Raw genomic sequence first — 17274 nt, 5'->3', positions numbered from 1 at the left:
GGAGACGGTCTGTTGTCTGATTTCCCAGAAAGCTTAGGACACCTGCGGAGACACCCGGAGTTCCCACTGCTGCGAGCTGTGCAATGCCAAGGGGACTGGAGAAGAGGCAGGGATGAGAAAGGAAGAGGAAGTCTGAGTGGGAAACGGAGAGGGGAGGGGAGGACAGAGATGTGACCGGGGTGGGGGGGGTGGCATTCCCACCAATGGTCTCGCTGCATTAACATGAGCATTTTCCCAAAAGGCAAACGCGCGTGGGTAATCAGGAGAACACGGCAGAGCAGTCACGCGTGCGGGAGCCGCAGGTCCTACCTCAGCTTTGCCAGTGACTGTGAACATCCCAAATTTTAAACCAAGAGAGGATGAAAGGACCTACCCCACCACCTCCAAGAGCACGGTGTCCCCGGACATTTGAGTCACGCCATGCTTTGGTTTGGTGCCAGGCAGGTGTACTAGTCTGCAAGGTTTACAGGGCACGGGGGGAGGGGGGGGCGCTTTTGTCCTTTTGGGATGGGACCCTTAGCAGCAGAGGCCCTGGCTGGGGGGACAGCATTGCGATGGGCTGTCACTTCAGGGCTTAGACGTCTGTTCCCAGGTGTACTTCCTGACCTTGAGATTTGAGCCATGGCACATAGTAATCACGGTTGGCATTTCACAGTTTACATACACGTTTTTTTTATTAGGGCTGGAGCCACGAGCAAGTGACCTATGCGATCACACAGGGCTCTGCTCTTAGAAAAGCCCCTCACTTGGTTTAATGCTCTGCTGTTGTCACTCTTAATAGTTTTACATTCTTAATTCTTGAAATTCTTAATTAACTTTGAACATAGGGCCTCACAAATTCATTTTGCATGGGGCCCTGCAAACTGTGTGGTCCGGTCCTGTTTTTTTCTCTCACTTGCCCCCCAGAGCCATCACAGTAGAGGAGCCTGGAATGGATCATTACCCCACTTCACAGATGGGGAAACTGAGTCCCTGGCAGGGCATGGTGAAGCCAAGACTAGACTTGGCCTCCACAGTGAAGTCCGGGGCTGTCTTCTCTCTTGGGGCTCTCTCTCAATGAGTGGATGGGTGGTGGCTTCCCTCCCCTTCACACACCTGCCCAGGGTGTTTCCAATCCTCCCAAACCCGCATTCCATCTCTTATTTCATTTTCTTTCATTAAAAATACCAAGATCATTTGCTCACCTGCCAATGAGGTGCTCCTGGGGGTTGGGGCCCCCCTGGATGGCTCCTCCTGTCTGGTCCCCCGAGTAGGCCGCTGTGTCCCCAACACTCTCCACCCTGTCTCCGAGAGCCTGCAGCCAAGTACTTTGTCCTCTCCTGGAGAACGCTCCCTGTGAAGCATTCCTGACCTTCAGACCCGCCTCGGCCCAGAGCTGGCGCCATGCCCACGACAATCACTTCCTGGCTGGGTGTTTACCTTCCTGGGCTCCAGGGGCCCAGTCAAGGTGGAGGCTGAACACCTGCCCGGAGGATACAGGAATGCAGGTGCTACCCATGGTCAAGGCCAGGAACGGCTGCTACCAAACCCTGGTGCAAGGTAACCCCAATGGTCCCTTGGCACACCTGATCCCCCCCGTCCCCAGCATTGGCTAGGCAGCCACACAGCACTCAAATCTGAAGCTTGGGAATGGGCTCAGGGTCCCCAAGTGTTCCGTTCACTTCTTGCGCATTGCCGTCATGCCTCAGCTTGATCACTTCCAGGCGTGGGACACTCGCTGTTTTGTGAGGGAGCTTGCTCCATTATTATTATTGTTATTATTACTAGTAGCTACCTTCTATTTGGTGACAGGTACCTAGCTAAGTACTTTATGTAATCTTTGTGTACTCTCTATGAGCAGAGAATTATACCCATTTTAAGAAAGCCAGAACAGAGGCTCAGAGAAGTTGATTATCTTGCCCAAGGTCACACAGATTCAAACGAGCCCAACTGGTACTAGAACCTGGATTCTTCACTGCTACCATCATTTTCCAGGTTTCATTGTCAGAATGTTCATCTTTTGTAAAATCAAATCAGCCATTGCTGGCCACACATTAACCCCAGACGTGGTGGCTTGAAACAGCACACATTTGTCATCTCCTAGTTTCTGTGGGCCAGGGATCAGGGCACAGCTTAGCAGGTTCTCTGCTCAGGGTCTCCCACAGGCTGTGATCCAGATACTGGCGGGGCTGGGATTGTCTGTCAGAGCGCCACTGGAAAAGGGTCTCCTGCCATGCTTACGAGGTTGGTGGCAGCATTCAGTTCCTTGTGGGCTGTTGCGCTGAGGACCTCAGTCCCTCACTGACTCTTGGCCTAAGGCCACCACGTGGGCCTCTCTACTGTGACACCTTGTCACCAGGAAGATGTAGTCACCATCTTTTGTAGTCTTCTCACTGAAGGAAAAGCCCATCACTTTTGCCTTCTTCTACTCGTTAGGAAAAACTTGTCAGGTGCAGCCTGCATTCAAAGGTAGGGGATTACACAAAGACATGAATACCAGCAGGTAGGGATTGCTGAAAGAAAGAAAGAAAGAAAGAAAGAAAGAAAGAAAGAAAGAAAGAAAGAAAGAAAGAAAGAAAGAAAGAAAGAGGGAGGGAGGGAAGGGAGAAAAAGAAAAGAAAAGAAGAAAAGAAAAGAAAAGAAAAGAAAAGAAAAGAAAAGAAAAGAAAAAGCAGACCGTCTTTGAAAAGCTATCAACCCCAGCCATCTGATGGCCACAAAACATTGGTTTCTATTTTGCCTCTGAAAACCAGATAGAAGTAGTCTCTTATCCATCCATCCATCCATCCATCCATCCATCCATCCATCCATCCATCCATCCATCCATCCACCTATTTACCCATCTACCAGTCTATTCTTCCTTCCTTCCTTCCTTCCTTCCTTCCTTCCTTCCTTCCTTCCTTCCTTCCATCCATCCATCCATCCATCCATCCATCCATCCATCCATCCAAACATCCCTTAATTCAATCAACAGACATTTCAGCAAGACACTGTAAGCCAGACCCCACATTAGGCTTAGAAGATACGAGAATAAACACAGTTATTCCCACTTGCCTTCACTGTCCCCCACCACCAAAGGCTCCTGGTTGAGCTTCCACATAGACAGGCAATTCAGGGAGTGTCCATCGAATGAGCTGTTCTTCAGGAGCACCTTTCCTTCCACTGGTCCTTGGATGCTACGCTTCTGTAACTCCTTTCCTTCCTGCTCACTCCCCTTTCACTGTTGCCTTCATTGAAAACCCTTATCTTAATCAGATCTTATGTGCAAAGTGTTACGGTAGCCGGGGCGTGCCTGTGTGTGTGAGTGCATCTGTGTAGGGTTACATCTGATTTTCTCGGCATTTTTCTTTCCCCCTTCCTCATTAGCAGTTTTCTTGTCTTCCCTTAGCGCTCAAGGGAAGTGGGCCTGAAGCTTTTTGGAGATACCCCTTCTGCCACATGCCCAGTGCCCAGTGCCGGGCTGAGTCTGCAGTAGAGCAGACATTTGGGGGGGTGCCTGGTGGAGCGAGAGCAGGGAAGAGCAGGAAGGTTACACTCCTGCATGGGCAGGGCCGGAGGGACACCGGGGAAACATGGGCCCTGGCCCTACCTGCTTATGGCTCCCATCTCCTGACCCTGCTCCCCAGGGCCCAGGGCTGAGTGAGTGAGCCCTCAAGAGAGATGACGAGGTCTGTGGGATTTACATCTTGAGGAAGTCAGTGGATGTCTTAGGAGAGGAACTGTCAAATCTTTCATATGGGAGACCATTTATTTCATACCTTCGGTGAGCACCTAGTACATATAATTACTGTGCTGGGCCCTGGGGATACCACTGGGAGCGTCTCGAAGGGGAATCTAATTTCTTTTTTTTCTCTCCACCAATCCGTCTCACTGCTTCAGAATAGGCCTCCAGCAGCTCGTATCCTGACTAGTGCAACGTCCTTTAAACAGGTCTCCTGGCTCAATTGCTTCCAGTCCTTCCCACTCCATCCCACTCAGTGTGCCATGTGAGTCTGCTAACAGCCCTGATCTTGTCACTTTCTTTCTCAAAAACATTTTACATAACCCCTGCGAACAGTTTCATGCGCATTAGTCTAGAAATGTTCACTCTGTACATAACCTCTCTCTCTCTCTCTCTCTCTCTCACACACACACACACATACACACACACACACAAACACACCTGTATTTTCCTTAGGTGGGGTCACAGCATGTGCACACTGTTCTATGTTGTCTTGGTGGTTTTCCAATTCTGCACGCATTGGAGTCCTTCACTCTTTAAGGACCAGCTACTACTTGCTGTAAGAATATTCTGGGATGATACTGAGTGCCATGGACTGAATGTTTGTTTCCCTCAAAATTCGTATGTTGAAAACTAACCCCTAAAGTGATCGTATAGGAGGTGGGGTGTGAAAGGTGATTAAGTCATGAGAATTCTGTCTATGAGGGACCTATAGACTCTTTACAAAAAAGACCCTGGAGAGCTCCCTTGCCCTTCCACTATGGCCATCTATGAACCAGGAAGAGGGTCTCACCAGACACTGAATCTGCCAGTGCCTTGATCTTGAACTTTCTACTCTCCAGAACTGTGCAACATAGATTTCTTTTGTTTGTAAGCACCCCTAGTCTATGGTGTTTTGTTATAGGAGCCCAAATGGACTAAGGCACTGAGAAAACCCTTTCAAGACCTGAGCTGTTCTTGATCAGAAGCTTTTGTGATGTTTTCTGGGTGATAACTTTTAATAGATCATTAATGGAGTTAATAATCACAAAATAATCAATTTAGAGTGACTATTACAAATGTGCATTGGCAGGAATTGAATATTCAAGTGTACTAAGTTGGATTCCTTATTAAGAGAATTTCTTTTAAGATTATCTAACTTCCTGTGTTGAGTTTGCTCTTGGGAATGGAGAGAGGAGAGGAATTTCAATGTTTTAAATTAAAAAAAAAATTATAGTGGTTATTTTAAAAATACATTTGTAATATATAAAGACCTGATCAGGGAATAGAACTGAGCAGAAGCATGAATAATTATCATGATATCTATCGACCACCTCTGGGCCAGGCTCTGTTCTAAACACTTTACACAAATTAGNTAGGGGATTTCTGTTGTTAGTTTCCTGAGGAACCTCCACACTGTTTTCCAGAGGGGCTGCACCAGTTTGCATTCCCACACTATGGTCTTTTTTTAAACATTTAATTTATTTTTTAATCTACATCCAAGTAAGTTAGCATATAGTGCAACAATGATCTCAGGAGTAGATTCCTTAATGCCCCTCACCCTCACCCATTTAGCCCATCCCCCACCCACAACCCCTCCAGTAACCCTCTGTTTGTTCTCCATATTTCAGAGTCTCTTTTGTTTTGTCCCCCTCCCTGTTTTTATATTATTTTTGCTTCCCTTCCCTTATGGTCATCTGTTTTGTATCTTAAAGTCCTCATATGAGTGAAGTCATATATTTGTCTTTCTCTGACTGACTAATTTTGCTTAGCATAATAACCTCTAGTTCCATCCACATAGTTGCAAATGACAAGATTTAATTCTTTTTGATTGCCGAGTAATACTCTATTGTGGGTATCTATATCTATATCTATATCTATATTTGTATATATATCTATATCTATATCTGTATATATATATATATATATATCTCACATCTCCTTTATCCATTCATTTATCAAGGACATTTGGGCTCTTTCCATACTTTGGCTATTGTCAATAGCGCTGCTATAAACATTGGGGTGCCTGTGCCCCTTCAAAACAGCATACCTGCATCCCTTGGATAAATACCTAGTAGTGCAATTGCTGGGTTGTAGGGAGTTCTATTTTTAACTTTTTGAGGAACCTCCATACTGTTTTCCAGAGTAGCTGCACCAGTTTGCATTCCCACCAGCAGTGCAAAAGAGATCCTCTGTCTTTGCATCCTCATCAGCATCTATTGTTGCCTGAGTTGTTAATGTTGACCATTCTGACAGGTGTGAGGTGGTATCTCATTGTGGTTTTGATTTGTATTTCCCTGATGATGAGCGATGTTGAGCATTTTTTCATGTGTTGGTTGGCCATCTGGATGTTTTCTTTGAAGAAGTGTCTATTCACGTCTTTTGCCCATTTCTTCATTGGATTATTTGTTCTTTGGGTGTTGTGTTTGATTAAGTTCTTTATAGATTTTGGATACTAACCCTTTATCTGATACGTCGTTTGCAAATATCTTCTCCCATTCCATTGGTTGCCTTTTAGTTTTGCTGATTCTTTCCTTCACTGTGCAGAATCTTTTTATTTTGATGAGGTCCCAATAGTTCATTTTTACTTTTGTTTCCCTTGCCTCTGGCGATGTGTTGAATAAGAAATTGCTGAGGCCAAGGCCAAAGAGGTTTTTGCCTGCTTTCTTCTCTAGGATTTTGATGGCTTCTTGTGTTATATTTAGGTCTTTCATCCATTTTGAGTTCATTTTTGTGTCTGGTGTAAGAACGTGGTCCAGGTTCATTTTTCTGCATGTTGCTGTCCGGTTTTCCCAGCATCACTTGCTGAAGAGATTGTCTTACCCCATTGGATATTCTTTCCCGTTATGTCAAAGGTTCGTTGGCCATATGTTTGTGGGTCCATTTCTGGGTTCTCTGTTCTGTTCCATTGATCTGAGTATCTGTTCTTGTGCCAGTGCCATACTGTCTTGATTGATGATTACAGCTTTGTAATACAGCTTGAGGTCCAAGATTGTGATGCCTCCTGCTTTGGTTTTCTTTTTCAAGATTGTTTTGGCTACTCAGGGTCTTTTCTGGTTCCATAAAAATGTTAGGATTGTTTGTTCTAGCTGGTACAATTGTAAATGGGATCGATTCCTTGATTTCTCTTTCTGTTTCTTCATTCTTGGTGAATAGGAATGCAACTGATTTCTGTGCATTGATTTTATATCCTGCAACTTTGCTGAATTCATGGATCAGTTCTAGCAGTTTTTTGGTGGACTCTTTTGAGTTTTCCATATAGAGTATCATGTCATCTGCAAAGAGTGAAAGTTTGACCTCCTCCTGGCCAATTTGGATGCCTTTAATTTTTTATGTTGTCTGATTGCTGAGGCTAAGACTTCCAATACCTGAATAAACAGTGGTGATAGTGGACATCCCTGTCTTGTTTCTGACCTTAGCAGGAAAGCTCTCAGTTTTTCCCCATTGAGGATGGTATTAGCATTGGGTCTTTTCATATATGGTTTTTATGATCTCGAGGCATGATTCTCCTGTCCCTACTTGAGGGTTTTTATCAAGAAAGGATGCTGTATTTTGTCAAATGCTTTCTCTGCATCTATTGAGAGGCTCATGTGGTTCTTGTCCTGTCTTTTATTAGTGTGATGAATCACACTGATTACTTTGCAGTTATTGAACCAGCCCTGCATCCCAGGTATAAATCGTGGTGAATCATTTTTTTAATGTATTGTTGGATCCAGTTGGCTAATATCTTGTTGAGGATTTTTGCATCCATGGTCATCAGGGAAATTGATCTATAGTTCTCCTTTTCAGTGAGTTCTTTGGTTTTGGAATCAAGGTAATGTTGGCTTCATAGAAAGAGTTTGGAAGTTTTCCTTCCATTTCTATTTTTTTGGAACTGCTTCAAAAGAATAGGTGTTGGGGCACCTGGCTGGCTCAGTTGGTTAAACGGCCGACTTCGGCTCAAGTCATGATCTCATGGTTCGTGGGTTCGAGCTCCGCTTAGGGCTCTATGCTGACAGCCAGCTCAGAGCCTGGCGACTGCTTCAGATTCTGTGTCTCCCTCTCTCTCTAACCCTCCCCTGCTCACGCTGTCTCTCTCTCTCAGAAATAAACAAAACATTTAAAAATTTTAGAAAAGAATAGGTGTTAATTCTTCCTTAAATGTTCGGTAGAATTCCCCTGGAAAGCCATCTGACCCTGGACTCTTGATTTTTGGGAGATTTTTGATTACTAACTCAATTTCTTTCCTGGTTATGGGTCTGTTCAAATTTTTTATTTCTTCCTGTTTCAGTTTTGGTAGTTTATATGTTTCTAGGAATTTGTCCATTTGTTCCAGATTGCCCATTTTATTGGCATATAATTGCTCATAATATTCTCTTATTACTGTTTTTATTTCTGCTGTGTTGGTTGTGATCTCTTGTCTTTCATTCTTGATTTTATTTATTTGGGTCCTTTCCTTTTTCTTTTTGATCAAATTGGCTAGTGTTTTATCAGTTTTGTTAATTCTTTCAAAGAACCAGCTTCTGGTTTCGTTGATCTGTTCTGTTTTTTTCATTTTGATAGCATTGATTTCTGCTTTAATCTTTTTTATTCCCTGTTTTCTGCTGATTTGAGGTTTCATTTGCTGTTCTTTTTCAAGCTCTTTAAGGTGTAAGGTTAGGTTGTGTATCTGAGACCTTTCTCCCTTCTTTAGAAAGGCCTGGATTGCTGTATACTTTCCTCTTATGACTGACTGCCTTTGGTTCATCCCAGAGGTTTTGGGCTGTGGTGTTATCATTTTCATTGGTTTCCATGTACTTTCTCATTTCCTCTTTAACTTATTTGTTAGTCCATTCATTCTTTAGTAGGATGTTCTTTAGTCTCCAAGTATTAGACACCTTTCCAAATTTTTTCAGGGCGCCTGGGTGGCTCAGTCGGTTAGGCGCCCGACTTCAGCTCAGGTCATGATCTGACAGTTCATGGGTTCAAGCCCCACATTGGGCTCTGGTGCTGACAGCTCAGAGCTGGGACCCAGTTTCAGATTCTGTGTCTCCCTCTCTCCCTCTACCCCTCCTCCACTCATGCTCTCTCTCTGTCTCAAAAATAAACTATAAAAAATTAAAAAAAAATTTTTTTTCTTGTCATTGATTTCGAGTTTCATAGCATTGTAGTCTGAAAATATGCACAGTATGATCTTGATCTTTTTGTACTTGTTGAGGGCTAATTTGTGTCCCAGTATGTAATCTATTCTGGAGAATGTTCCATGTGCACTGGAGAAGAATGTATATTCTGCTACTTTAGGATGAAATGTTCTGAATATATCGATTAAGTCCATCCAGTCCAGTGTGTCATTCAGAGCCATTGTTTCCTTGTTGATTTTCTGTTTAGATGATCTATCCATTGCTGTAAATGGGGTGCTGAAGTCCCCTACTTTTATGGTATTATTATCAATGAGTTTCTCTATGTTTGTGATTAATTGATTTACATATTTGGGTGCTCTCACATTTCAAGCATAAATGTTTACAATTGTTAGGTCTTCTTGGTGGATAGACACCTTAATTATGATATAAAGCCCTTCTTCATCTCTTATTACAGTCTTTATTTTAAAGTCTAGATTGTCTGATATTAAGTATGGCTACTTTGGCTTTCTTTTGTTGACCATTAGCATGATAGATGGTTCTCTATCTCCTTACTTTCAATCTTAAGGTGTCTTTAGGTCTAAAGTGGGTCTCTTGTAAACAGCATATAGATGGATCTTATTTTCTTATCCTTTTTGTTACCCTGTGTCTTTTTTTGGAACATTTAGTTCATTGATGTTTAGAATGAGCACTGAAAGATAAATTTATTGCCATTATGTTTCTTGTAGAGTTGGAGTTTCTGGTGGTATTCTCTGATACTTTCTAGTCTTTGTTGCTTTTGGTTTTTGTTTGTTTGTTTATTGTTTTTTGTTTTTTCTCCCTTCAGAGAGTCCCCCTTAAAATTTCTTGCAGGGTTGGTTTAGTGGTCATGAACTCCTGTAATTTTTGTTCGTCCGGGAAACTTTTAATCTCTCCTATTTTAAACAACAGCTTTGCTGGGTAAAGAATTCTTGGCTGCATATTTTTCCAGTTCAGCACATTGAATATATCCTACCACTCCTTTCTGGCCTGCCAAGTTTCTGTGGACAGGTCTGCTGTAAACCTGATCTGTTTTCCCTTGTAGCTTAAGGACTTTTCCCTTGCTGCTTTCAAGATTCCTTCCTTGCCTGAGTCTTTTGTGAATTTGACTATGATATGCCTTGTTGATGGTAACATCACTATGGTCTTATGAAAGAGCCAGATTTACAGAAGTTCAGTAGCTTGCCCAAGGTCGCTTGAAATTTCCTGAACATACAGAAATGCTGAATATATATATATATAACATATATCATATTTGATCTTAAATACATATTTGATCTCAAAAGTAAGAAAGGCAAATCTCCAGGTGCCATTCTTAGGCAATTCTATATCTACCCTGGCAACCTAGTTTATTAGGGGCTGTACACACATGGCCAGGGTATATTCTTGTTTTAAGATCTCAGCAACGGGAGAACAAGAATAAAAACTTTGCACCTGAATACAGCAGAAAGTCTAGAAAGGAATTATGTCTCAGAAGTAAACAAACAAACAAACAAAAGTCTCAGGTCTTGAGTAGAAAGAGGATCACTGGCAAGAAATTAGAGAACAAGGTGGGTTTGCACACTGAGTTCAAGCTTTTGCCACTTACAAAGCACAGAAACCCTAAGATAGAAATTGAGAAAAAAATGTTGAGAAACTGTGAACCCTTAAGACTTAGGTGGAGACAACTATGAGGCATATCCACAATCTGGGGCACTTTTGGGGGCACCTCCATCACCACACCCAAAAGTTAATCCCCAGTGAGGATGAGCTCATACACAAAAATTATAAAACATTTGGGGAAGACCAATAAGAGAAATAAATGAATATAAATAATTGAAACATTAGTGTAACCAATCATAAAACATTTGAGGAAGTCCAATATGAAGAAAAGCATTGCATAAGAATGAAAGAGTTGACATATGAGGAGATGGAAACAAAAAACAAAGTCTGCTTCAAGTGCTTAAAGAGGTTAAGTAGTAAACTATATAAAACAAGAATAGAAAATTAATGTTTAAAATTAGGACTTTATTTTTTAGAGCAGTTTTAGGTTTGTAGCAAAATTGAGAGGAAGGTACAGAGCTTTCTCATTTATCCCCTGCCCCCACCCATGCAGAGCTTCCCCCACTGTCACCAACTCCCACCAGAGTGGTATCTTTGTTACAACAGATGAATCTACACAGACACATCATTATTATCCAACATCCATAGCTTATGTGGGGATTCACTCCTAGTGGTGTACATTCTGTGGGCTTGAATGAATATATAATGACACGTATCCATTATTATGATATATTAGAGAACATTTTCACTGCAGGAAAAAAAAGCCATTTATGTTTCCCTTACTCACTCACCCCACCTCTACAATCCCTGGCAACCACTGATCTTTTTACCTTCTCCATTGTTCTGTCTTTTCCAGAATGTCACACAGTTGGAAACCCACAGTGTGGAGCCTTTTCAGAGTTCCTCCTTTCACTTAGTAATATGCACTATGTCTTTTCATGGCTTGATAGCTCATTTGTTCTTAGGGTGGAAGAAAACAATTTTTTTTTAAAAAAGTAGTTTCAAAGAAGAACTAAATAGAAATTGCTGAAATAAAAAAAAAAAAGATGTTGCATTAAAAAATGTTTACCTGTAAGGCACCTGGCTGGCTCAGTTAATAGAACATGTGACTCTTGATCTCGGGGTTGTAGCTTTGAGCCCCATGTTGGGTGTAGCGATTACTTAAAAATAAAATCTTAAAAAAGAAAAAACAGCTTAGCTAGACACAACTTTAGATTTGGTCATTTGGATAATATATCTGCCTTCTCTGGCCTCTGTAGCTCATGTGCTTGTCTTTTCCCCTCAGATGAATAATCAGCACTTGGAGCTCTAGGACCTCATCCATGACCCCTCGTCATCTCCTCCCCAGGTTAGCATGGTGTTGGCTACATAGGATGTATCTGATGAATACTTTTGAACAGTTAATCAATTGACCCTTTGGAATCAAATGTAAGTTAAATTTGAATGCTGAATCAAACCCATTTTTAAACTTTTTTTAAGTTTATTTATTTATTTTGGGGGATATGGGGTACAGAGGGAGGGAGAGGGAGAGAGAGAATCCCAAGCAGGCAGGCTCTGTGCAGTGAGTGCAGAGCCCAACATGGGGCTCAAACTCATGAACCATGAGATCATGACCCGAGAAGAAATCAAGAGTTGGACACTCAACCTACTGAGCCACCCAGGCAACTCAAGGCCATTTCTATAAGCTCTTTAGGTCTTTTTAAAACCATACTTCCACACTCAGTGATCTGGCCAGGATAGAGTGAAGAGCTACCCTTAAGCCACATTTTAAAGTCTTTCATTATATTACTTATCATTGTTTTTTAAGATAATGCCTTCTTAAACTAATAATATTCATAAGCACCTGGAAGAAGGAAGTAAATAAATATCATTGTCATCCCACTAATTAAAATGAACTAAAATTAATTAGTTTTGTTCCATGCACTGTGCTAAGTTTGGAGGTATAGCAATACATATTTTTATATAATTTTTGTTTATTTTTATATAGATTTTTTTTTTTATTTCTAGGAGAGAGAGAGACAGTGTGAGCAGGGGAGGGTCAGAGAGAGAGGGAGATACAGACTCTGAAATAGGCTCCAGGCTCTGAGCTGGCAGGCAGCACAGAGCCCGACGCGGGGGCTGAACCCACGAATCGCGAGATCATGACCTAAGCGAAAGTCGGACACTTAACCGACTAAGCCACCCAGGCACTCCTATTTTTATATAGTTTTTTTAGTGTACAATAAACACATTTATAAAAGTGGGACCCTACCTTGTATGCCATCATGTATCCACTTTTTCTACTTCACACAATCCTAGCATTTTCTCATGTATTACCTAATCTATAAAACATGATTTAAAAATTTTTTAATGTTTATTTAATTTGGAGAGAGAGAGACAGAGATATAGCATGAGTAGAGAGAGAGGGAGACACAGAATCCGAAGCAGGCTCCAGGCTCTGAGCTGTCAGCACAAAGCCTGATGCAGGGCTCGAACTCATGAGCCATGAGACGACCTGAGCTGAAGTCAGATGCTCAACTGACTGAGCCACCCAGGCGCCCCTTTAAAACATGATTTTAATTAATCGATACCTAATATTCCATTTTATGGGTGGGTAACAATTTCATTAGCCAGTCACCACACCTACACTTCACCCACTTTTAAAACACCTCTTCTGTGGCCCAGTGAGTTAGCTGGAAGACAAGAAGAACTTAGTAAAGGCACCAGCTTCAAGGTGACTCCCAAGCCTCCCACATGTGGGGTATGAGTCAGAGCTAGGAGGCTGGGTTTACTGGGCCTTTCACATAGGCTGGCCTTCGAGTGGGACTTTTTTCGAGGAAAAATTCAAAGTCAGACTGTCTCTCTGAGAACAGTGAGAGGGCTCTAGACCAGAGCAGGAGGGAGAACCCAGAACCCCCAATCTAGGGGACAGTTCGCTGTCAGAGAAAGCTGACCCCCGGGAGAGAATGTGTCAAGGCGTGTCTGCACCTGGCTCTGAGCTTCCGGATCTGTCTGGAGGTAACTGTGAAAAGACTTTGTTCCGAGGTGGGAAGGGGAGCAAATTAGGAAGACCTCCCTCACCCCTGGTCCTAGGCTACAACAGAAAGTTTAGCCCCTTAAACTGAGCCGGACTGCCTTTTGATTTTTCCAGCTCCTTCAGCCTCACCCACACTGTCTGGCGGTGGACTGGGGTGAGGTGAGCTATAGAGGTGGCCCCAACGTACAATGGTTCAACTTAGGATTTTTTAGCTTCAAGATGGTGTGAAAACAATATGCATTTGGTAAAAACCCTACATGGAGTCTGGAATTTGGATCTTTTCCCGGGCTAGTAATGTACAGCCAATCCTCTCTTGTGAGGCAGGTCAGGAGCAGCTCCCAGCCAGTGACCATGAAGGTCAATGACTGGTACGCCGACCACCGTTCTGCGTCCACAGAGCTGCTCTGTCACTTTCAGCACAGTATTCAATACACGACATGAGATAATCAACAGCTTGTTATAAAATGGGCTTTGTGTTCAATGATTTTGCCTTAGATGATCAGCCCAACCTGCGGGCTAACGGAAGTGTTCTGAGCACATTTAAGGTGGGCCAGGCCAAGCTAGGATGTTCGGTAGGTTAGGTGTATTAGATGCATTTTCAGTTTATGGTGTTTTCAACTTATGATGGGTTTATTGGGATGTAACCCCTTTATAAGTCAAAGAAACTCTGTATTTTCTGGCTGTATACATGCGAATGACTCATCCTTCTGGGAATGAACCCATGGTCCATGCAGTCTTAGGCTTGGTTGTAGTGGGCGCAGAAGAAAAGGGCTCTTTGCCAGGTCCCAGAACCTAGCGAGTCCTTGCCACGTGCCAGAGGCTGGATTAGGATATTTAAGTGGGGGTTTATCTTGTATAATCTTCGCGGCATTGGCCCTGCCTGGAAAGGCAGCTTCATCCATTTGCTCAGTTGATGAGCACTGATGGAGCACCAGTGATATACCAGAAACTTCTCTTGATACTGGGTTTTAGTAGCAGGTGAAGCATATAGTCTCTGCTCTCATGCAACCTGGGATCTACTGTGATATTTTTTCTACCACTTTTCAGAGGAGGAAACTGGGGTTGAAGGGGTCAAGAAGGATGCCTTCCTTACCCAGCTGGCCCCGGAGGAACCAGAAAAGGAGCCGAGTCAGGCCTGGCTCTAGCCTTTGCCCGTGCCCTCCCTGTACTTCCAAATCGTCCCAGGCCTTGGGAAGCTTGTTCCCTGCTGTGTACACATTTTGCTTGCTGCATCCGTTTCAGAAGCAAGCTTGACCCAGGCTGTCCTTGGCTCATTCTGATCCACTATGACTATAGTGCTGAGACCTGGGCAGACTTCCTCTGGTTAATGAGTGCCAGCGCCCTAACTGGGCCAAGGCTGGGCCTGTAAACTGGCATCGCCCTGGAGCGTGTTGGCAGATGAGTGGGTGACAGAAATAGGGCCTCCCGTAGATATATATTTAGGCACTGACACAATAGAGGAGGCCCTGAGACTTGAGATGAGCCCTGAGGAACACAGTGTTCTAGAAGCTGGAGGGCTACTGCCTTTGCTATAGATCCTGACTTCCCACCCAGGTGCCAGGATCTGACTTGGAACCTTCTTCAAAAGCTGACGATCAGCTTTTCTTGGAATTGACTCACCGGCTCCTTTGTTAACATAAACAAGAGCTCTTCTGTGCAAGGTAATTATGAAGCGATAGAGCGATATTGGGAATGTCTTAGACAATGGCAGTTCTAAAGAGCAGGACAGCTCATCACCCTCAGCCCCCCTGTCATGACACCCACTCTGTTCTTGGGGTGCCCAGAGTCCCTGCTGGATGGGGAAAGATGTGGAGAAGGCTCCAGTGGTCAGCTTAGGAAAACTCCTAATTCTGCCCCCGAGTGATCTCTGGTCTGGACTTCCAGAAGGCGACTCAGTGGTCCTGGACTAGCATGGGAATCAAGAAAGCTCTTCTTAGCCTGGGGGGCAGGAATCCCAGCCAGCAAGGCACTGGGCCCAAGCTGAGTTGTTGAACCCGTTGGAAATAGGGTTTTCTTGGGAAAAGAAGCTGCCAGGCTTGTGGCCCCCCATGCTTGCTTTGCTGGTGGTCGGTGGTCCCGTTGCAGGTAACTTCCTGCTCTTCAGAGAGCTGGTATTTCAACATGGTAGCCAACATGCACACATTCCCCCCCCCCCCCCAAACTAACCCCCAAGAACAAGGGCTGTTCCTCTGGGAAAAGCTGCAAAGTGTACCTCTTGCCTCGTCCTCAGAATTCTTGGTTCTCACTTATTACTAGAGGCTCTTGGAGGGCAGGGATCAGTGCTTATCTGTGTGTCTAGAAGATGCTCAGTGCAAATCTGTAAGCTGCCGAAGCATCTTCCTGGAGGGGCACGTGGAGGCCTTTGGGTTTGAAAGGAGCCCATTGGTTGTCCTCCCAGCAGGAGAGAGAAGGCCAGCTGGACTGCTTGCTTTTTCTGAGAAAGCCTTCTCGATCTGCGTCTCGGCCGTGGGTCCCATGGCAGCAGGTTAGAGGTGTGGGCTCTAGAATCTGGCAGCTCCGGGCTCACGCCTATCCACCCGCACCACCCACTCCAGGAGGTCACCTCCTGCCTCCCTGCCTCTACCTCTCAGTTTCCCTACATTTGAGATGGCGGCACGAAAGCCAGCCTTGTGGGCTGCATGGGGAGACGTGAGCTTCCTTCTGTAAGATGCTTTGCTCTGGGCCTGGGCCCCACAAGACCTCAAGCCATGTCAGCTGCTGGTTCCTTTGGGTGGGACCATCTGAAATCACCATGATTCAACTGTTTTTGGCCTACAGTATGGTGGTTTCTCATGGCTCAGCCTGACATTGTCACCCCGCCGACCGCCTGGATGCTGGCACCTGAGGCTGGCTTGTGCTGAGGGCCCTGTCCTCCCCTCCCCCAAGGAGTCAGCCCCTGCTGCAGATGGAGGGGCCTGTGTGGTCACCTCCTATAGCTCCCTTCTTGCCACGTGGGGAGATGGAACCCAGGGAGGTAGGTTCTTGCCCCGAGATACACAATCTAGTCCTAGGACTAGAATCTGATGTTTCGACTCCTAATTCAATTCTCTTCCTGCTATGTTGGTTTCAAGCTGCTGCCATGACCCAGAGCTGGGCCCAGATGGGCCAGGTACCAATACCAGGTGCTAAAGCACCAGAAGTGTAACAAGGTTCTGGAAGACGGTATTTTCTGGAACTCCACCCTGAGTCAGTATTGTGGGGAGTTAGAAGTGTCTTTGGTCCCAGCTCTGACACTTAAGTGTTAGTGAGCTCAGTTTCCTCATCTGTACAATGGGATAAAAGTCGTGTCTATTTTGTAGGGGTTTCACAGGCATTAAATAAGTGAATATTTATAAATAGTATTATAAATATTAACGTTTATAGGGGTACCTGGGTGGCTCAGATAGTTGAGTGTCTGACTCTTGATCTCGGCTCAGGTCATCATCTCACAGGAAGGTCACCTGCCTTCCTGTGTCTGCGTTGGCTCGAAATACGCATGGGGCAAAAACTTAGCCTAGCAGCCCGAGGGGGACTGGGTTAGCACGCGTCCGCAGCCTCCCTTGTCCATGCCAGCCTCTCTTCGCACAGAGACATGGCTCTCAGCCTCACAGGTTTTCAGAGGACCAGGCATTGATGGGAGCATTTGTGAGGTCAGGTAAGGCCACCCCTGTGGAGTGCTCAGGCGAGTCCTTGTCCTAGTGAGCACCATTTGGTGTTTGGTAATAAAGTTAACCGCCCTGTCCCCACTAGAACACAAACTCCACAAATCCAGGGATCTCTTTTATTTTTTTTAATTCACAAAGCATCCCGAGTTTCTAGAACAATGCAGGGCACAAGGTAGAAGCACAATAAATATTTGCTATTAGGAATGAAGAAATTTGTCCCCACCCTATAGGAGAGCAGAGTCTAAGGAAAGAATCTGGAAAACAGAGCAAGCCTGGAAG

The 17274-nt window shown here is 44.3% G+C and overlaps 1 protein-coding gene across 4 annotated transcripts in view; it reads left to right on the top strand.

Annotated features, from left to right (window-relative positions):
- NEU2 (neuraminidase 2) overlaps window positions 1–17274 on the top strand; it is a 24164-nt gene that overhangs the window by 1589 nt on the left and 5301 nt on the right. Inside the window, exons 1-2 of one of the 4 annotated variants that reach the window (XM_077758933.1) lie at window positions 812–1539; window positions 11621–11683. In XM_077758933.1, coding sequence (XP_077615059.1) covers window positions 11658–11683 — 26 coding nt within the window. In that variant the 5' untranslated portion in view covers window positions 812–1539; window positions 11621–11657. Of the gene's footprint in view, window positions 1–811; window positions 1540–3879; window positions 3966–11620; window positions 11684–14957; window positions 15013–17274 lie in introns of those variants that run through there. The other 3 variants (XM_077758924.1, XM_077758943.1, XM_077758951.1) reach the window with 3 other exon arrangements.

The sequence above is a fragment of the Crocuta crocuta genome, unplaced genomic scaffold (assembly GCF_008692635.1).
Source record: "Crocuta crocuta isolate KB4526 unplaced genomic scaffold, BGI_CrCroc_1.0 scaffold290, whole genome shotgun sequence".
NCBI classification, from domain to species: domain Eukaryota; kingdom Metazoa; phylum Chordata; class Mammalia; order Carnivora; family Hyaenidae; genus Crocuta; species Crocuta crocuta.
Note: the sequence above shows the minus strand (reverse complement) of the source record. Positions and strands in the feature narration are given on the sequence as shown.